Genomic DNA, 23,460 nt, shown 5'->3' on the forward strand with positions numbered 1-23,460 from the left:
CCAGTCTTTCTACTGTTAGTTTGAGCGGTGGAAAGGAAGGGATCCTCCTGAAAAGCCACATCATGACAATGTAAACTCAGAGGATTCAGCAGATAGCTAAAGTATGGAGAGTTGTTTCCACAGGAGAAAGTGTTCCACAAATGTACTGGTTTGGGCTGGGACATAGTTGATTTTCTTTGTAGAGACTCATATAATGCTGTGTTTTAGATTTAAGAAAAGAAGTGTTGATAAAACACCGATGCTTTAACTACTGCTGAGCAGTGCTTACACAGAGTCAAGGCCTCTGTTTCCCATGATGCCCCATCTGCAAGTGGGCTGTGGGTTCACAAGAAGCTGGGAGGGGACACAGCCAGGACAGCTGCCCCCAGATGAACCAAGAAGATATCACATATCATATGATGTGCTCAGCAATAAAAGCTGGGGGTAAGAAGAAAGGAGGAGGAAGGGGGACCTTGGAGTTTGGAGTTACTTCCCAAGTAACTATTAAGTGTGATGAAGCCCTGCTTTCCTCAGAATTGCTAAACATCTGCCTGCCAATAGGAAATAGTGAATGAATTCCTTATCTTACTTTGCTTGCACATGCAACTTTTGCTTTATGTATTAAACTCTCCTTGTCTCGACCCATACAATTTCTCACTTCTACTCTTCTGATTCTCTCCCTCATCCCACTGGTGGGAATTGAGTAAGCAGCTATGGGGGGCTTATCTGCCTACTGGGGTTAACCCACAACAACAGCTCTACGAGGTAAAAAAAAAAAAAAGAAGAATTTTAATCTTCTGAGATGAGGAAATTGGACACCACCTTGGGTAATTATCATTTCTGTTCTTTAAGCAGTAACAAGGGAGTCAACCTTAAGGCCGTGAACCTCCTCCACACTTTTTAATTATAAACAGCAAGGCTCTTTTCATCAGTAATTATAGTTTAAGTAGGTGGCTGTAGGCACAAACTGCTTTCAAGCCAGAAGGGAGAGGTCCTATTGGAGGACACAGAAATAGAGTGATGACCAAGATGGAAATTCTAGCTAGTTTTCAAAACTGATTATTACGAGCTAGAATAATGCTGTATAACCACTTGAGGTACATGGCTGAGATAAACACTAAAGTCATTCTAATTGAAAGTTCAGAATGTAAACAAGGAGAAGAGAGAAAGGGTTGACATTGGGAAATAAAATGTACAAGGACACCTATTTATGAACTTCTGTATGATTTTGTAGATAGACCTGGTAGTGTCCTTTTTGCTGTGTACAAGCAGGTTCCTTACTGAAGAAGGGATTTTGCCTTATTCTGAGAACCAACCAACTTCCAGTCACTCAGATAAAAACCTTTGAAGATCAGGGTCCTGCACAGCATGGAAAGGAAGTCCAGTGAAAATTATGATATTGCTGTCCCTATGGGACTCAAAGTTTTCGACTGAAAATGACAGGGTCATGATGTTAGGCTAACCAGATCTCCCAAGCTCTGCTTTTGCCTGACCTGAAAAATGACTCTTTAAAGGAGAAGAAATGAAGAGAAAGCACAAATGGTTCTCTGACCATGAAAATTTCAGAATATATTAGAGATGAACCCTGGAGGAAAGATTTGAAATTACTTACTTGGATATAGAAGGGTGAAAGTCAATAGCTTTGGAAGCTCTGATGGTTTATTGTTGTTTATTTTTTTATCTTTTTTTAGCAGCAGATGAATCTGAGTACACATTCTGCGACAGAAATTAGTATTTGTTTGGGTAAATATTTAGTCTATAAATTAAATGCAATTAAATTTGAAGGCCTTTCATCCTGAATCTGATTAAAAGAGTCATTAAAGTAAATATTACCATATGTCCTAAAAAGACCTAAAAAAACTTTGTTGATATATAAAGGCTGGTGTGTATATATCATGTAGATGAGTTTGGACAGTGTAGAAATGATAATGCGGAAGAAATACTCTAGAGACTATTGAACCCAGTAATGTACTTGCAACTTTGTGCCACTGAGTTAAGACTAGATTTAATTTCTGAATGTACGCTGTAAAGCCAGCAGATACCAGGGCAAGTATTTTCTTTTCCCCCTTTTGAGAAGGAAGTTGTCTTTGTGTGAACTGCTCATCAAGATAAGAGGATATCTTCATCCCTAATGTTTTAGGTGTCATAGCAACAAGAAATAAGACCTCTGTAAACATTCTTGGTGCTGAGAAAAATATGAAAGTAGCTTGAACTGAAGGGCACTGACTGCGTCTTTCCACCTCAGTTCTACTAAGCTGCTTGGCAGAGTCTTTCCTTGTATTTTTCTTAGTTGCATCATTCCTTCCCGAAAGATCTCTTTTAGTACTCTGGTTTCCTACATTTATAGCTTTAACTCCTCTTTTGATTGATCATAAGGGTGGCTGAAGAATTATTTTTAGAAAATATTTTTCTCACTGGATGACTCCCTTACTTGACTTGGAGGGCTGCAACCTCACTAACTGGTGTTAAGAATGTAAATAGACCAAGATCTAAATGGAGTATCAGAAATACCTTCAGGTATATTTTCCCTCCAAATCAATGAGCTTCATAATAGATGTATCAAGCAAACACACCATCTGTTATCAAAGCCTGCCTCACTCCTTGGCAGACTTGGTTCTGGGGAAGTACAGAGAGGTACTTGAGAGCACTCCCATGATATGGGCTATTTTTTGTTTACAGTAGAAGAGATTTTTGTTATCATCTTCACTCTAATTATTTTCTGGCCCACACTGGCAACAAGAGAGGCTTGATGAATACTGCATCCTTGCTCCCGGCACCATAGGGGTAGCCACTGGCTCTGCTTGCTCTTTCAGAGAAAGATAGAGTAGTACTACACTAAGAGAATATGCAAATCTCAAGATGTTGACACACCTGCTTTGAGAACAAGTGTTTACACATACTCTTGCACACTTTCCAAGGAGTCCAAACCCTCCTTTCAGGTTTCTGAAATGCCCTCAGAATTCAGGTGACTTGGACGTGGCCCTTGACTCTCAAATATGTTTTATCTCTCTGGTCTGATACACTCTTAGAAACGGAATTTTCTTCATAGACTTTCTTCATAGAGATAAAAGTGTTATACAGAATACTGTTTTAGATAAGTGCCAAACATCTATGCATAGTTTATAAAAAGGTTTCTTGATCAATTAGAAATTAGGGTCTTGTACATGGATTTAATGACGTGTCCTGTAACTAATCTATAAATGGATTCAAAACCGAGCACAACTAGAACAAAAAGGAAATGTTGAGCTCTCAGAAAATAAATTTCCTTTCTATATGAATTACAGACTCGTCATTTATTCTTGTGATTGGATATGTATCTCTAAATTATGCTTGGGAGAAAATGTATGCATATTTTTGTCTGACTATGTAAATGGTTAAATTAGACCTGTAGGTTCATAGGTAATTCAATGGCTGATGCATCATTAATTTAAATTGACACTTGGTAACCTTTGCAACTTTGCAATATGTAATCTACGTTATGTGGAATAATTCCATGAGCATTTTCAAAATATCAGGTACGAATCTCTTAATATTACTGTACAATGTGGTGGAAAGTTTTTCTAAAATATAAAAACATTAATAAAAATAAAATATATGACAATAATATAACATGTATTTTCTTCATCACAAAAGAACAGTATTCCCGCAGATCAGTACACTTAAATACTGCTAATGGTCTATTATTATTATTATTTTTAATCTGAACTAAAACAAACATGTTTTTGAGAGGAACGCAGAGGAGCCCACCAGAAAAAGAAAAACAACAACAAAAAAAAGTGAATAACCCGAACTCCCCAAGAACTATAACTTCTAAAAGATTCCATACATCAAATAAGATATGAAATTTTACAGGAAATAATACAGATTTTCCTGCCAGTTAGTGTACTGCAGACATGCACTTTTGCTTCTATTCAAAGAAAATTAAATTTATGTCTCATAACAAGTATTGAGAAGACATGTAACTGGAAAAACAATTTCATATTTAATTTGCATATTGAAAATGATAACTTTCTGAGCCTCTTGTGTGGTTGAGCATGATACTTAAATTTTCCATAAAAATATATATATTTGGTTCAAATGGTTCAAAAAATATATTTAAAATATATATTCAAATGACACATGAATAAAATTGAACAATAAATTGAGCACACATTCAGACATGAAAATGAATAATACAAAACAAAAATTTCCATTTTACGAAGTTAAGTTTACAAGATGGTAATTTTGAATAAAGCCTTCAACAACAACAATCTTATCATTGTAGCATAATTCTAAGTATATGGAACTTCATCATATTATTCCTTTCTTCCAGTAATATAAACTAAGCCATATTCGTTTCAGTGTACTCACTAAATTTTCTCTTATTGAAACAAATATCTCTAACCTTGGATATAAAAATGATAACTAATGAATTTGGGAACAGATGCAGATAACTTTACAAATATATAATATTACTTAAAAATAGAGGAAAATATATTGGAACAAATGAAAGCTTACTTAAAAATGAAAATAGACCATCAGACTTGTGGAAGTTTAATTTCCAATGGAAGTAATTTCCTTTACTTAGGCATCTAAAGGATGTCTGGAGACCAATTCTTCTCACTGTAAAATGGACACCAAAATCTAGGCTTTCTATCTTGACTTTATTGAGTTAAGTTACCAAGTGCAAAACTACATTAAAAATAGTGAAATTCAAATGTTTGGAATCTGAATCCCACCAACTAAAAAATGCCTGTAGGCTAATAATCCGTATTCAACCCATAGTACCAGAACCAGCTAACTTTCGGTATACGATAGCTGCTGACAGACATATACTTATCCTCTGAGGAGTTAGAAAATAAGTTTGCAGCTTCCTATCTGGTATCTCTTTGTGTCTCCTGTTTGGTCACAATATCCAGTCATCTAGTATTATGGATTTTTGTTTGTTTGGTGGGTTGGTTTGGATTGATTTTTTTTTTTTTTTGAGATCGAGATTGCCATTGTTTACACATACAAATACTTTTCTCATTGTGTATTTTTGTTTATAAAGAATCAAAGAATCATACTTTTAAACTGGCTCATTCTGTAGAAAGGAATAATAGATATTGTTAACATGTAGAAATTTTTTTTCTTTCTTAAAGACCTACCTTTTTTCTGTCACTCTTCAAAACAGTGATTTGTTTAGAAATAATCTTTTATGTTAATACTTTCATTCATACATTATTGACTGCATCAGAATCACCTACTTCAAATAACATCATTAACAAGCAACCATAACAGTAAAACAACATGCAGTAGAAAGAGTTTTTATATTCAGTTTTAATTGCATGTGGGTATATCCTAATGATATCTTGATTAAACTTAACTATTAAGAATTGTAATATTGCACAATTAACAGTCATCTTTTGTTTAAGAATCCAGAAGTAAGCAGCGAATTTTCTATTTGCATACACGGACAGCTATAGAACAGCAGAGCGCTCTTAAAAATTAGGAAAACTAAAATGCTACATTCAAGGTGAGTATGTGAATATTCTTATAGTGAAATTTGCACATATTAAGTTGATATATGATGATGTGCACTTGGTTAGCCAACATTCACAGTCAAACAGCATTAAGAAGCTAGCTGAAAATAGCCTAAGACTTAAATTATATATATATATTTGTATATGTATATATACATAATTAATGGTAAACGCCATACAATGTTGGCTTCTCTCTAATTGGTTAAATAAGCCCAGGTCATTAAAACATAATTACAAATACTTTCCTTTTTGCCATAAAAAGCTATATATATGTATTCTATGAGTATTTACAATGTAGGACCTACAACTTTTTTTCAGATATAGATATATGTGCTCTTATAAGAAGCAAAACAATCATGCCAAAGTTGAGTGTCTCCCTTAATGAAAGAAAATTGTATTTAAATAGCCCTCTTATTGCAATCCATTTACAGGTAGGTGTGTGGAATTATGTGACATTTCAGAAGTCTTATGTCAATAGTAGCTATCAGATTCACTTCATATACTGGTGATAAAACTATCTCATCAAATCAACTACAGCAACAGTACAAATTTTAAAAAATCCAGTAACAACACTGCTCACAAAAAAAGACCTATTTACCCACTTTGAGCATATAGTTATGATTTTTAACAACAGTACATTCATTTAAAAATTACACTTTAGATACTGCAATACAGTGTATAGCTTATAAATTGTAAAAAAAAAAATAAATGTTCAGAGTTACAATAATAAACACCCTTAAAATCATCGGGGGTACTGTTATAAAGGCTGTTTTCACCTAAGAGCTCTAAACATCATTTCTTTACCCTGAAAGACAAAGTATGAAATTTATATCTTAATAAGGGCACATACAGTTCAATTATTACATTTACATTTTATCTCACAAGACATTTTGATATTACTTTCTACCATGATTCTTACTATTCCTCTTCTTTTTGTTCTCTAAGTAAAAAAAGACATGGAGTACTTATATCCTGCACTGAGTAAAGTTTCTACAGCTTGGGGATCAATCCTTTCAACCCAAGTGCTTTGTTCTCTACCCAATATTCTGAAACATGCCATGTGCTAATAACGATTTGATGAATGAAATGAAAGCATGTGACCACCTACCCACACACCTTGGCAGAGGTGCACTCCATACACGCCGACCACCACCCAGGCAGGTAAGTTTATTAGCACCTTCCAAGCGATATCCAGGGAAACAAGAAAAGATCAAGGAATCTCCAACACCAAACTGAAAGCCAATTCGCCTGCTGAAGGCAGGAACACCAGGATCATCACATGGTTCCAGATCATATTCTGCAGACAATAAAACATATATATATATAGGACAAGTTGTTCACATGGGGAAGAAAAAAAACCATGTCAAATGAGTTGCATTTTGTCAGTATGCATCACTTGAAAAACAAGTATTTCGAGCCATTTTCTCTATTTAAAATAGCACCATTTCTATATTTTTATTATGGCTATATATACAGTAATTATGTATCTATTGTGTCCCACCTACACTACATTTATTTTCCTAATTTTTAAGGGCTGTAATCAGCTTGTACTCTAAGTGGTTTACTATAATTTTCTTTAATTACATCCTCTGTATATTATTCTTGGTTCATTTGATCTGAACTCCCAAACAGCTTTAGAAGTGAGACTTACAGTTTAAAAATTCATTATGTATGAAGAAAATCTAACAAAAAATCAAATGAAATGTCAGGTGAATAAAAAGACATATGACCACATTTTCAAAAATGCACTTCTGTTTTTCAGGTAAAACTATACTATTTAAATAACAAACTATTTGCATGCCTTTTAGAAATCATACAGATGTCACCTAACTGAAATTAAATATATATATAATATATAATATATAATATATATAATATATATATATATATATATATATATATACACATATATATACATATGTATATTTTAAGTTTCAAAGTGTCTGGATTTATTTTCTCTTGTAACTATGAACCAGGAATAAATTCACAGAATTTGCAAATCTATAGGAACAAAAAGAAGTAAGAAGTAGTAAAACTGAAGTCCTCAAATGCTTCCTAAAGTGTGTAATTTTTTTTTCAGCATTACTTAAATAATCTGTTTAACTGACAGTACATGTATACAGAACAATACATGTCCTGGAATTCTTGTTATTCTCAGAGGGGATGATATACTTAGACTAATATCATAATACAACTTTCATTTTGTTTTACCTTTACAAGAAACTGGGAATTATAAAAATAACAACAATAATAATAATAAAATACTGTGTCTTTCTCTATCCCTTTGTGCTGGATATGGAACTACTCTGTACTTTCTCCTGTATATATTATTGTCTCTATAATCATAGGAATAATTAAATAATTATTTTTGATTTATTATTGTTGTTGGTATAATAATAACATAATATTATTTGTATTATTTATCGCTATTTATAACATTATTAAATTATTGCTACGTATTTATTATATACATTAGATTAAAATATGTTAAAAAAATTGCGTTGCAGCATGGAATGAATAGCATTTAAGTGCTATTCACTTTCCCCAGGTGGTGGGAAGATGACAGACAATAAGCATAAGTTGAAATACTTAATAAAACTGTTTCCAACTGGATGCAAGTAAAAACACGTTTTCCAGAGAAGTAGTGCAGTGGGAGGTTTTCAAAATCCTCATTCACAAAAACATTAGCAACCTGGTTTGATCTCATACCTAATCCAGCTTTGAACAGCAGGCTGGTTTCAATGACCTGCTGAAGTCCCTTCTGATAAGAATTGTTTTTATAATTCTATGATAAACAAACATCACTAAGATATACTTAACAAGGAATGCACAGTTACATGGAAGATATATTAGTCAAGTTCTTTTCACTGATGGTCATCAAAATCAGAATGCAATTTCCATGCATACCAGTTCATGTGTCTCATGTGTTACAGGATGAATAAAAAAATCTATTTGTGTTTTTAACTAAAAGTTTATTTTTTTATGCATGCAACTTGTAAAGTTTGTCATTGCTACTTTTGATTTTTTCTTTCAAAATGAAGCCAAGACAATCTTTGTAGAATAAACTTAGCAGTTTAGTCACTCTGCTGTCAAAAGTTGCTTTCAAAAGGTAGAGCAAAACAAAACAGTTCGTATGTATTACAACTGAATAAAAAATAAAATCAAAAATTTTCATGGAAGGATTAAAAATTTCTTTTCTATCTCTTGTATAGATTTATCTGCAATCAATTCAGTGCTTAGTGGGGCAAATTTCTGTATTAGGTGATATTCAAAATAGATTAAGGTCTTTCACTAAACACTGCTTACTATAGCAAAATACATTCTGGTCATTTGAAAATGCAAAAAGACTTATTCATTTGTGCCATAAAATTAATATGATTGATAATATTTCTGAAAATACTTATTTAATATAAATGATGACTTATGATGGCTATCTATGTGTGTACTTGTTGCAGATAGGGCATAAAACTTTACCTATGTTTCAAAACTTTTGATACATCTATTTTATTACTCTACAATTTTCCCTTTTACATCCATAATAATATTTTGTGTATTTTTCTACAAATGGCCATCTACCATTTTGAGATATTTATAAATAAAATATAAGAGAAAAAAATGCATTTGCATTTCAAACTTCTTGAACAGTTGACTTCTAATTTGGTTAGTTTAAAGTATCCAGAAAAAATATTCATCAATTCGTATGAGAAAATACAACACTATTGCTCTAATCATTTTTTTTTTTAAATAAGCTGAACTACAGTATTTGTAAACAGTGCATCTATAGGTCTAGTGCAACACTGCCAGACTTCAGATAAAACATGTTTATTGTTTTTCAGTTCTTGAACAATGATGTACGAGAGTCAGATACATTAGTTCCTTATGTGTTTCTCCCACAGAATATCCATGAGCACAAGCATCTTAACTAGTGGCTGATTCATTCGTACATGCATCTGTAAATATTCCACACTCTAGTAACAGAGATAGGCAAAGAAAATTCTTGAGAAATATATTTTATATGTAGTCTAATTTTAAAAGACTGTAAATAAGCATTAGCAATCTTTATCAATTCTCTTAAAGAGTTTTTAAAAATTATCAGAACTGCATTTATCAACACCTAATACACCTTCATTAACTTATTTATATAAATGTCTTTTCTTCCATTCCAAAATTAATTTATTTAAATTCCACTGTGACTCTGAGTCAGCATGCTGCTCTTTATTTACAGTTTGTCCTTCTTTTAGTGAAACAGCTCATTAGATTCTTTTGTATGAAGTTTCTTTTAGTCTTCTTTGTGTATTTTTTCTCCTCCATTTTCCTCCAAACCTCTTTTTCACTGGTTCTCTGGAAACAGGGAAAATTCCTTAAAAGGAAAAATGTTAGCCACCTTTATAAATCTTAGCTGGTCTTCTAAGATACAGACTGTATATTTCTTTCAACTTCTTTACTGGTGTTTAACAACATTTTTGCTATCTGCAAGTTAAAATATTACCTTGGAAACAATTTCTGGACACTTAGCAGGTTGGAATATCTTACCTGAAAACGTAATGTTGAAGCCTTCATAAGAAATTGAAAAATCAGATATAAATCGAAGCTGTGCAGTAAAATTTCCAAAGAGGCCAGCTTTAATAGTAGGGGGTAAGACTGAGCCAGTTAACCTGGCTACTGGTTCTGTGAAGCTGCCATCTTCAGTTATGAGCAAGTAGTCATGAGAGCTCTCAAGATGAAAGGTATGAAAAACCAAATGTACACCTTTAAACATATTAAAAAGGGAGAAAAGAAAAGGATTTAACAGGAAATTTTTCTCTTCCGTTATTTAGTTTACACAGAAAGTAAAACTTAAATGCTATGAGAAGATTTTTAGAAAAAGTCATACATGGAATCAAACCCTGAAATTCAGAGAACAAAAACTCCAGAAAGCAAATAGACTCAACCAATCAGTTTGTGCACTGGGGGTATTTGTTTAGCTCACCATAAATCACCAACTCCTGTAAAATAATTCATAGGATTCAGTGTTATTTGTATACAACACTCTGAAAATCTAGATTTTATTGTACAGTTTACTCTGTAAGCTTCTGTATTTCTTTTATTTCTAATCTCTGTCATCATCTCACTATTAAATTAGGAGTCCTACTTTAATAATCAGCTATATTTTTGTATTCATGCTTTATTTTTTGCATTTCCTCAGATACGATTTTGCTTTTTACTCTAAACTTTAGCAAGTGCCTATCCACAAGGACCAAGATGACACAGGTTTTATGTACAGTCTTCAATATATACAGGTTCACATTAGCTAGGTCACTACTCAAGAAGTGACTACTTTTCCAATTGCCAACTTCCAGTCCAGAAATGAATTGAATTTTCCATTACAGTTAACTTTTAAAATATGATTATTTACTGTGGGGAGCAACAGTCTTCTTAGAAAATCTTCTCACATACTTCAAATTTGAAAATGCCACAAAAGCATTAAATAAAAAAAAAAAAAAACAGTCTGTAAGAAGATTTTGAATAGTAGAAACTTCCAATGTAAGTCTCAGACTAATATCACACATAACAAAGACTTTTCTTGCCATAGAAGGCTGATTGAGGAACATTTTCATTATATTTTGATTCAGTGATATATAGCATCATCTGTACTTCCTAAGCTTTATTAATTATTTTATTTCTTTATTTATTTTTCCCCTTGCTTCTTTTGTCCATTTCCCCAATGGATAAGCTGCTAAGCACACCCAAATGTTACTCCACTGTGTATACAACATAAAGATATATAATTTCTATTAATTTAAGCTTTTAAGCTTCATGATTTGAGTCTGAAATCTAAGGTTACTAATACACAGATCAAATCTGCTGTTTCATGATTAATATTGGAGAAGAGCTATCAATAAGGCCCTGGAAACTTTCATTTAGTACTCTAGTTTTATTTAACAAGCAACAACATTATTTTCATATATTTTGGCTCTTCTAATTTCTGCCCATTTTTCTAAGAGAAACTAAAACACATTACCCCAGGTCACTGCTAAAAGAGCATTTCTTTTCCAAAATAAACACAAATTAAAAAGATTACAACATTTGAAGACATTCATTTTGTGAAATTAAACTTCCTCAAAAGAACGGCAGAAAACAATGATTTAAGCGGATTCATAAATGACATTTTGCTTGTTTGAATTTATAAAACACAGAGATTACATATAAATATGCAATTCATATTAGATTCTTACCCTTGCCATGTGACACTTCAATAGTCCAAGTGCAGTTTAAAGAGTTTGGATAAAAATCAGGAAAACCTGGAGAAAGAATAGTTCCACTCTTCCCATGAATGTATCCGCCACATAATGCTTAATAGAAGAAAAAAAAAAGGAAAACAAAACAGAAGTCATACAGGAAGTCCTGTTTTTAATTAAAAAAAAAAGTTCACTGTTCACTTCTTTAACTACTTTAAAAATTGAAAAATAGGGTCAAGTATTAAACTAGGAAGTTAATTTGTCTGAAGCCATGACATTCATGTTTGACAACAACTTGTTTATTCTTTAAGTAGCCTTTTAACGGAATTTTATTTTTCCTCTACAACATCTTCTGTTAGTTGGCGGGATACCAAAATAAGTAAATCCATGTTCCAGAATATACAAATTCCTATTGTAGCAGTATTTAGAAGTACTGTTTTGTTTTGGTGAACTCACTCAGAAACCATATATCTTACAGTTACCTTTCTTGGACTACATACTTAGAAAGGTATTTCATTCTGTTTTCATCAAACAAAAAAATATAAGAAACAAAATGTATTTTTCTTCAAAGAATAGAAAAGCATTTTTGCTATTTGATTTCTTTTGTGACATTCAGGGAAAAAATAAGTATTTTCCTCTCACAGGTTCAGATTTTCCCTTCGTAAGTATTTTGAAAGACACAAGTACTATGCTAGAAAATTTTTATGCATATAAGCATTTTGCTAAACTAGGCTGATCCAATTTGCATGGCAAATTAATTAAAGTAAAATAAAGATTTGCATTGCTGAATTACTCACTGATCTCATAAATACAGCATGGCTGTGCTTTTCTTTCATCTGTTGCTGTCCAGCTTTTTATGTTCTTTCAAATTTTAATAAACTAAATATTTTAAAATACAACAATAAAGCATTAAGATGCTTTTAGTCTTCTTCTTCACACAGAAGGATAAACCTTGTCATGAACTAGATGGCAAATATACATGACAAATAGTTGAATACACTTTCAGAAGTTCTACACACAAACATGTACGCACAGCTATAATGCTGGCATTATGGCTATGGTTCTGTTTTCATTTCTTATTAGACTAAGGTGTTTGTTAAAGTTTATTTATTTTAAATTTATGTATTTTATACATATGTTTAAAAATAAGTAGAAGAAATGTTTTAGCCTGGTTTTGCCTGCATAAATGTACTGCTGCACATAAGCCTGAAGGAGAATATGAATGGATGAAACCACAGTAAATGTATGGTATGATAAAAAGAGCACAGAAATATTTGCTAGCATAGTTCAGCTTTTTTTTTTTAAAGAAAGATGTGGACAGCTTCATATTCCATATCTCCCAAAACACTCTCTATTTCTACTACTTTTCTAACCAAGTTAAACCCAGTTCTACCCATCTATAAAGAGAAACTTGCTTTCCTACAATAACAAGAGCACATGTATACCCATTTTCCAGTTTTACCACTTCAATCTACCACTAACACTACAAACTTTAGAAGCACATAAAAAATAGAGCTCTAAATATAGTTTTATTGTTCCCCAACTTCTCAATGTCTTGCTTTTTCTGCAGTTACTAAACTGCGGATTTGTAATGTTTCTATTAATATATACCTGTAAATTTCACTGCTCATTTACAGTATTTGAAAGTTAATACAGAGATGTGAAGTATAGCTTTTATTAACAATAAAAATCATTTTTTAAAAATACGGATTTTGGTGTGATTGAAGGTAGGTAGTCATAATAATAGGCTTAATTAGATCTTGAAAATAAGAGATTAACTTCGTTGGACTTAAATGATGCCACCCGAAGAACTTGACACTTACCGTCACAGCTGGGTAATGCATGATTCCACTGATGGTTTCGTTCACATATGAGTGGTTCTTCATCACTCAGGGTATATCCTGGATCACAGCTAAAAGTTACTGTAGAGCGGATATTAAAGTTGTTACCATGGCGACGGCCATTCACAGGAATCCCTGGGTCAAGGCAGGAATCTGATTCCAGAGTAACACCTGAAATACACAGGTTTAATTTATTTCCTCCCCTTTTTCAGATAGTAAACATAAAAAAATCATAAACAAAACACTAAAAGAGTAAGTAAGACAGAAGGAAGAAATAGTCCCCAAAAGATACTTCTTAGCATTGCCTGAGCACTGGTGTGGGATATAAAGGACTGTTTCTAGCTATTGAAGAGCAGTTTTTCAATTTTCAATCTCACAGAACGGAGAAGCCCAAATTAAGAAGGAAAAAAATTGGAGCTGTATATTTATTTGATCAAACAATGAAAAAAAGCACCAATGTATGCACTGAACATCTGCAACTACAGGAAGATATAAAGGTTCAAAGTATTAATACTCAATTTTCTCTTTTCATAGAATCATAGAATATCCTGAGATGGAAGGGACTCACAAGGATCACCGAGTCTAACTCCTGACTCCACATAGGACCAACCACCCAAAAATCAGACCCTGTGTTTGACAGTGCTGTCCAAATGCTTCTTGAGCTCCAGCAGGCTCGGTGCCATGACAGCTTCCCTGGGCAGCCTGTTCCAGCGCCCAACTACCTTCTCAGTGAAGAACCCTTTCCTAACATCCAATCTAGTATATAAATCATATTTAATTATTCCATTTCATCTATTACATTTCTGATACTGTGGGACAATGCAACTTTCTTCTGTTGGAGTAACAGTTATTTGACTTAGCAAAAAGCACAGTATCAAAAAATGTAACGGATGAACTAAGAAACCACTTGTTAAATCTTACACATACAATCCAATGCATCAAAAATAGAAAGATAATTAATATAGGTTATATAGCTGCATAACTCTTATGTGACAGAAGAGGTGTTTAGTAATTATGTCTTACAAAAAAGTTTGAACAGTGTATGACAAATAAACCTGCAGCTATACACTGAACAAGGAAGAGAAAAAAGAAAAAAAAAAACCACCAAACATCAAATGGAAGTTCATTATTTTTCCAGGACTACCACATAACCTTAGGAATTAAGTAGAAGGATTAAAAAGATAAGGAAAATAATGATTTATTTGGGCATAAAGTAAAGGTTTTAGAATTATGGATATGATGGTTGGAAGCAGGACTACAATCAAAAATAACATAAATAATGATTCTACCTTTCTCAGAGAAATATTCCCTGTACCCTTCAGCTATTTTTCAGTTTTGAATTCAGATTTGAAAGCTTATGATCTAGTTTTCATGAGGTATCCCTCCCATAAGGCAACTCCTTAAATTCTAAATAAATGCTTCTTTTAGTCTTGACTGCATGTTCTTAATGCATACAGTGCATTGCAGAAGGGAAGCCAGATTCCCTTCACCTGGCTTAGAAGGCTTAATATAGAATCAAAGAACCTTTTTAAGTCTACAATATTCTGCAGTGTATGTGGCCTAAATAAATATTGATTGTGGATGAAATTTTAACTTTAATAAACTTTTTTTTTTTTTTTTTTGAGACAAACTCTATTTAGTGTTTTGAGGTATGTTACAGTAGATGGAGGTCCGCAGCAGCACACTTAAAATTCCTTTCTCTTTGGGCATCCTTCAACCCCTACCCAACACATCAACTGCTTTGGGATTCTGAGTCACGTAAACTCCTATCAGTTTCATTTGGAAATAATAAACTGTAACTTTTCAGGTTTTTGCAAGGAGACCAAAAGGTGTGGCTACCCTAGCAACTTGCAACTTCCTGCTTGAAATAATGGTGCTGTACAAATGAAAAAGTCAGCTCAGGAAACAGAATTTCATTCTGAGGGGAAAATATTCAGTATTTAATGTTTAGCAATCACCTATAGATGAAAAGAAGGGATTTTTCTTTGCTTCTTTGGACAAAGATTTTTTTCTTAATGGGGGATAACATAAGACAAACTTAATAACGGACAGTGCTGAGAGTCCTGACTACAAAAAGATGATCTTAAACTATATGCGAGAAATTTTGGCATCATAGTGATAAATTGCGGGTCCAGGAATTGAAAAAGTTGATTTAATACTATTTATAACAATTGGATGAATAAATACAAGGTTAAAGTCTATGAGAAATGCATGTTTTTCCTCTCCCACCCTACATACTCCAGTACTTCCCAAGAAGAACAGGGAGGAGTAGCTCCCTCAAAAAATGCTCCTTTCACTTCACTCCATGTAGCAGTGAGAATGACTTCAGTAGACAATATTCTACCCTATAACTTAATCATTCTCTTTTCAAAGGAACATAACACACAACCCAAAGCTAACTGCAAAAATACAATCAAAACAGATGTTGCACCTCACTGAATAACTGAAAAATACGAGCAGACATCCTTAAAAACTTCACTCCGTCAATATTGACATTTCATCAAATGTTCATAAACTTTTTAGTATGTTAGCTATATTAGATGCTTCATTAATTATTAAAATGAATATGGAAACAAATGGAACTATAAATGATTTTTAGAAACTGGTTTAATTAGTGGATCTCATTAGATCTCTAAAGAGGAAATGAATCTTGCTATAAGGCATGAAAGCAAACAACAGTTATATGGTCTCATATACTACATACTCATATATATTACATACCTATATTTCCCCCTTCACAGTTCAAATAGTTAAAATCATTAGAAAAATGGAATATTAAAGTGTAAGATTCTTTAGAGATTGTTTAAATAGTGCTCATTGCATGAAATGGATGAAGAAAATAACCAAAAACAGAAACCAAAACATGGCTTGTGCCATAACCATTGCTCCCCATTAAGGCTAGCTACGGAGCAGTCACTGTATTATTCAGTGAATCTCAAAAATGTTTTGAACAATGGAAGCACTTCAGCTGGAAGCAAGAGTGCTATTCTTTGCTATCATTATAGCTTCATCCAGAACATCAGTAAGGCAGATGTCAGAATGTGCTTTCAAGCATCGGAAACAGAGGCCACAGAATTAAATTTATAGAGACCCCATTCTCTGGCACCAATTTTAATGCATGACTCGACTAACATACATACAGCTAAAATCTCATGCACCTCAAAACAAAAGGTGCTTGTCCCTGCTGCCTTTTGAGAACAGTCTCTGTCTGAAGTTATCCCTAGAACTATGCCCAGGCACTACTATATGGAAAGATGCTAGTTGGCATGGGTGAAAATCATGCGTGGGTTTGGGCTTTAACTGTACAAATGACTGCAAGACTGAAGCCAAGACTCAAGCATTTCTAACTTACTGGATCAGACATAGCTCCAGTGACCAGAAATGCTTCCCTGTAATCTTAAAAGGGTGAATTAGCTCCAAGTGCAAGGCTGCATATATACTTGTAAATGTCACCTGTTCCATGTTAAGAAGCTCCTTCTTTTAAACAGGATCCCAAACTGGACAGAATAATCTCTGTGGTCATCAAATTAAGTGAAATAATTATTATATTTTCTAAGCCCTACATACAAAATTTGCCTATTCTGTAATTCTTTTTGATGATTCACTACAACTGTGAGAATACATTTTGCATCAGTTACATTTTTCTCTGGATTGCTTATGCTGTCTGTAAACACCATATCCTTTCTACTGTATTTCTGTTTTGTATTTGTGAATGTCATTTCTCCTTCCACATTTATGCTTAGAATATTTATTTATAGAATTTGTAAGTGTACTCATTATGCTATCATCAACATTGTTAATAAAATTATCAGATTCTATTGGACCTAGGCCAGATCTTGGTAGGATCCCTACAATTCAAGTTAGACAATGAAGTACTAATACTTGTTAAAAGCTCTAATCAAATTTCAAGGTTTGAAGTGCACTGATAAAAAAGATAAAGAGAGAATATAAGAATGCTGTTCTAAATCATTTCATAATTAGACCTACCTCTTTAAGAACATGTAGGGCAGATACTGTTTGTTATATTATTATTATTATTTTTAACAGAAGACAACAACTATTTGATACCAGGTTTAAAATAAAACACAATATTATAAAAAATTTGGGGACAACTGTACAAAATATAACAGCAACCATTTAGTTCAAACACAATAAGGGAAAATCAGCATCTGCACATAACTCATTTGGCATCCTACATACTGTTCCTTGTCTTTGCATCGCTCAGTGGCCTTGCAGTTTATCATACTATTATCTGCTCAGCCTCTACCACGTTGTCTGTGTCAGAGCTAAAATATTCAGAATTTCCAAGTTTTGATGTAGCTATGAAATATAAGTTTGGGCATTCATACCAGATTCAATGTGACAGAAAATTTACTGCAGTCAGGTTAGTTTTCAGATAAGACTACAATAACTGACAAAAACAGTGTTATTTGCTTAGCCTATCTACGCTAAACACATGCATTCTATTCAGTATTTAAGTGAATGGCTACGCTATCATATAAAAATCAGTGACTTCAGAAAGTTTAATATACGTAATTTTATACAACCAATTTTAAAGAAAATAGTGTTATAGTGATTCTGGAGTTCACAGATCAATATTATTATGCACTTATTTGCATTTTAGAATCACCATGGATAAGGCTCAATTCTGCTCAGTACTGCAAAGTGTATTAAAAATGTAGAAAGATACATAGAGAGAGGCAGGGGCAGGGCAGAACAAACAAACCCAACATATTAAATCCAAGGGTGATTTTCTAAAATTACTTTCCCGTAAGCAGTCTGAATAACATACAAGAACTCATGAAGTAAAATTTTCCAAAATGTCTTAATAGTTTCAGAGTCAGTACAATTTGTTCTGATACAAATATAATGACTACAGTTTATTAGTTCATATTTGTTTGCTATTTTCAAATTGAACGTTATTTTCAAAATTAAATGAAAATCAGAGAAATATCAGACTTACTCTCATAGTGAATTAGAAAGCCAACACTGGAACGACTGTTGTCCGTAGTGAACAGCAGATACATATAATTGCCAGTACTAATAAGGAACTGGGGTGCTTGTGTTCCATGGTATTCTCCAATTAATGGTGATGAATTAGCTGGCCCGTCTCTGACTTCCAATGTATCATAATTAACTTCAGTCTGAAATCTGAAAAGGAATACATAAGTCTGGTAGGCAGAAGAATGCTGTTAGAAGTTTAACTCATGTTGACCAAAGACGTCAATACATACAAAAATCAGTATACCTACAACTCCATCAGTGCATTACTGTGAAAAACAACTAAGGAAGTTTTTACACATCTTTTTTTTTTTTTTTTTTGGTATCCTATAAAATTTGTAAGATATGTAATATACTTCAGATCAACCATATGACTGGGCTTCATAATGACATCTAGTAAGGAACCTGAGTAGAAAACTGCAAATTGTCTCATACAAAACTGCATTATGAAGATCCAAGAAATTTCTTGCCATCAGATTAAAAAATATTTTGACATTTTAGGAACGTCTTCAATGATGTTTCTTTATTTTATTTCAACAATTTCATTATTTGACATTTGGCAAAAACTGTTTTATATATTCAGCTGCTTAATGCTTTATCCAAAGAATTTTTTCTAACACAGTTCACTAATTTACTTTTAAATAATTAAATTTTCCTATGAAATAATAATATTAATAATTAAAAAAAGCATTACAAAAAATTTAAACTGAAATCAAGCCCTCATTTTGAGATTTGTTACAGAATTCCTTAGCCTATCTAAATGTGTCAAAAAAACAGATAGTATAGACAAGAAGGAAAAAATAAGGAGGGTAACAAGATAGTTGAGTTACAAGAACAAAAAACTTTAAAATCAACAGAACAATCAATATCTGTGCCAATTACTAAACCACATCACATTTGTCCAGTTCATAAAGGATGTCTGTGTGTGCAGTCATCCACTACTAGCTGTTCTTAAATCAAACAGATCAAATCTGCTCTTTCTGCAGATGAAACTTTGACTGACATTTTTCACATCAAATGCATTTCAAGACAGTTTGTGCTTATATCAGATACTCTTGTGAACTGTGGCATCTAAACATCACACATCCATTTTCCTATAAAAAAATGTTTCTACTATTACACAGATATCCATACTTGTCTGAATATATTTGCCTGCAAACACAATATTCTTATTTTTTGTAAAATGCTTACCTTTCAGTGCAAGTATAGAAAATGTCTGTTTTGAGATCGTCTTGTCTTTTCCCATAGGGCTTACTAATTCAACTTCTGAGCTTAAAAATCTCTGTCCCTGTGCACTTGTTTCATAATGAATGCCTTTAAATTGTCTTGCCAATATGGGATACATGCTTAGTGGGTCTGGGAGTAAGAAACTGTGTTCTTGTAATTAAAGACAACAAAGGGGAATTCCACTGGACATTCCTTCAAAGTCTAAATAAACTTTATGCTATGTAGGTAATGATGACAGAATGAACAGTTTCCAGCCAAGCCATTATATTTTACAGACCAATAGCGTTAGTATTAAAACCATTTTCACATATGTATCAGCATCAGTAATGGTAGGTGAAGATTTAGCATGTATTCTGTAATCTCTATAGTTCTCATCCTCTCGTGAGTCCCTGAAAACAAAACCACATTCACAAATCTGAAAGTATTTGCTTAACTACGACACCTAACTACACAGAGCTTGGAAACTCTGATGTGCCCTACATATAGCTCTTCACCCAGAAAACTCTCTAGATCCGTGGTGCTTTTGACCTTTCTGTGTGTGTTGGCTAAAATCCAAGTGACTGCTTTCACTGCTATCTGTCCTCTCTGACAGTGGAATACAAAGGTTGCATGCATTAAGCTTGCTCAAGACCAGTCTCTGGCACTGAAGTCAGCTATCATGGAAGGACATACTTCAGACTCACAAACAGGGAGATATCATTCAGATTTCTTTTTATCAATTGTTGCCTGCCCACACTAACTCCTGAACCATGCTTGATAATTCTAATTGGCAAGAGCAAGAAGTATGTTAGCAACTATTTCAGCAAGTGTGTAAATACAGACTTCTTGCATCTGGAAAGTTCTCTACTACTGTTTAATTTACCAGGATAGTTAGTCACAGAGAGCATCACTCAAGAACCTGACAGTTATTCAGTACTTTTCCATAATTTCAAAGATTATACATTGATTTACCCTGCAGCAGAATAAGGAAAACTGACACACAGTGCTAGCCTGGTTTTAATACTTTATTTGTACTCATAATGAACGGACTCCCGATCAATACTTCAATATTTAATTTAACAGTTATGTTTGTGAGTAGAACTAATTAAAAATAAAGTGCTCTTAGGCAGCAATTGCAGCTTTCTTAGCAGGGCTGTGTGTGAATGATGGGTTGCAGACTCTTGCTAGAAAGACAAATCTTTAAGTAACTCCTACAGGAACGGCTACCAATTACAATGATCATTTTTCCAGAAGATTCTTATTCATCTCAAACTTAGTTCACTTTTCTCTTTTTTGAGTGTTCGGGGGTGCTTTTGGGGACATTTTTTACAATCTTTGCATTATCATATTAACATTTCAGTAAACAATAAACAAAGATAATTGATTACTGGAAATTCCGCATCCTTACTGAATTAAGAATAATTCTTTAAAAATATTTTAATGTTTATTAGCATATTTAATGTTGTTAAAAGGTAGGACATTCTCCAAATATTCCCAGAGAATTTTAAAAACTCTTCAATATTGCTATGTTATACTATTTTTCATGGATAGCTAGGTTTTGAATAAAGAGGATTGTTTTATCTACTATTCAATGAGTTTTCACCAATATTCAAAGTACCAAAAATCCTCCAGTCCTGTTGCTTTCCAGGCATTTGTCATGATGTGAAATGCAGAATGTTTCAATGTAAAATGTTCGTAGGGTTATTTGGTCATTTGCTGCTATTTCTGGAAAGTTTCTAAGTACTCTAGTAAGTCACATTTGTCTAGCAACATGAAATCCTCATTAGCTCAAGAGTGAGCTAATTTATATCACAAATATCACACTCATGGTGCAAAATTTAAATCTGGCAACTGTATCTGTGATGGCAAGACATACAGCAAAATATAAAAGGGTTCTATTTTTCCAAATCTTGACAAAATATATGACCAAATATTGTGCTTGGCAATTAATAGATCATTTTATTTTTTTATTTGATACTGATTTTGCTTACTGACTTGTAATTTGCTAATGTTACATCAGTCAGCAGATTAACTTATTTTAAATTAGAAAAACCATTCAAGTTTTAATCTGGATAGCAATGCTTTCATGCTAGGAAGGAAGAAATACTTTACTGAAAAAGAGACATTGTTACCCTCTCATACCCAAAGCATAACAATCTTAAAGAAATTTATTATATGATGTAGTAAAGCTATACCATTTTCTAAACCTACCAGGAACACTGGTAGAAGCTCCAATAGAAGCTTCTCTATTGTAAGTACATTAGTATTGTACTTAATAGTAATGTGTATTTGTAACTGTAACATTTAGAGAAAGGAGACCAAATCCTTCCTTTAATAATGCTGATATAAAACTGGATTACATTAACTGACTGCTGTACTTTGAGAATTACACCAGATCAGATTTCTCAAGTTTGTTTCAGGGTAACTCAAAGTTCTTGCGTAATTTCATCACAGTTTGATTTGTACACAATACTCTAGAATATTCTTAATTGAATGTGTGTGCATCTGCTGAAAATTCAGTAAATGTAGCTCTTGAACTGGGCCATATGGCACAGGAACCAATGTTTCCCATTACTTTCCTCAGAAATATAGTGGTCATACTGTTAAGGTCTACAGCTACAGGCAGCCCATTTCCTTTAATAAAATTAAAATGCTCCATTTTACAACTGTCTGTTTGCTTCCACTGAATTTGTGAAGACTTCCTGGAATCTCAGGGTTCTGACAACTAATTTTAAACAAAAAAGGCAAAGATGGCAAGTAAAGATAACTTTATAATTTATATATTGATATTTTAATAAGAAACAAACAAACAAAAAAAACCAGTGACTTAAATTCTGGAACTTCCTGCTGAATATAATGAAAGCAAACAATCTTTATCAACAGCTTTTAACAACACTGTTCACCTTGCCTGTATATTCCACCATCCCCACTAATGGCACTTCAAGTCTGTAACAGTGTCCAGTGTGTTTCCCAAACTGAAGAATGTTGCAAATGATAACTTTACATGGATGCATGAGGACACCAAACCAATCAATCAAAGTGAGACATGCAGAAACACACTAAACACATTAAAAAAATAATCTTTCAGTTCAGGAATGTCTTGAATTGCAAACTGGGAAAGTACTTCGGGGAAATATAACACACATTTATCTGTTCCTCATGCTCTTGTCCACAATTCTGCATTTTTTGTCCGCATAAGGAACAAAATACTAAGTAAGATGTATCTTAGGTTTGACCCAGTAACAATCACTATTACATTCTTCTGCTCTTCTCTTCATTCATTTTCATACCTTTTTGTCTCTGCTCTTAGACATAGAAGGCTTGCAAATCTGTTACTGAATCATTATACTCAGCACTGTTGGCTCTCTCTGCAAAGGTCAAACTAGACATAGATTATTGCCTCTGCTTGGATGACAGAAATACAGGAAGGCCTGTACAAGAAGATGCTGCAGGTTAGCTCCAGGCACTGTCTTTCATACTATCCTTTGCATCTTTGTGTCAAATGGAGTATCTAGTGTGACATTAGTATCTAGATCAAGCAACTAAGCAAATGGAGATTTTTTTTACTTATTTTACAAAGATGCCTAAGGGTGAAGATTTTCAAGATTTTAAGTTATTTTTAAAGAACTTTTCTTTCTTTGGAAACAAAAGTCACAATTTTGAAAGGTTCTTGAATGGCTAGTAAAAAGATCTAATTGAGGTCACAATACTTAC

At 33.1% G+C, this 23,460-nt stretch overlaps 1 protein-coding gene across 5 annotated transcripts in view; it reads right to left on the reverse strand.

Moving 5' to 3' along the window:
* The window catches only part of CSMD1 (CUB and Sushi multiple domains 1), a 1,148,093-nt gene that overhangs the window by 261,122 nt on the left and 863,511 nt on the right, over positions 1 to 23,460 (reverse strand). For all 5 annotated transcript variants that reach the window (XM_040551456.1, XM_040551454.1, XM_040551453.1 and 2 more), the window contains 5 exons: positions 18,503 to 18,690; positions 13,522 to 13,710; positions 11,696 to 11,812; positions 10,014 to 10,229; positions 6,589 to 6,777 (listed from right to left, as the gene is read on the reverse strand). In XM_040551456.1, coding sequence (XP_040407390.1) covers positions 6,589 to 6,777; positions 10,014 to 10,229; positions 11,696 to 11,812; positions 13,522 to 13,710; positions 18,503 to 18,690 — 899 coding nt within the window. The remainder of the gene's footprint in view (positions 1 to 6,588; positions 6,778 to 10,013; positions 10,230 to 11,695; positions 11,813 to 13,521; positions 13,711 to 18,502; positions 18,691 to 23,460) is intronic.

The sequence above is a fragment of the Cygnus olor genome, chromosome 3 (genome assembly GCF_009769625.2).
Source record: "Cygnus olor isolate bCygOlo1 chromosome 3, bCygOlo1.pri.v2, whole genome shotgun sequence".
Classification (NCBI taxonomy): Eukaryota; Metazoa; Chordata; class Aves; order Anseriformes; family Anatidae; genus Cygnus; species Cygnus olor.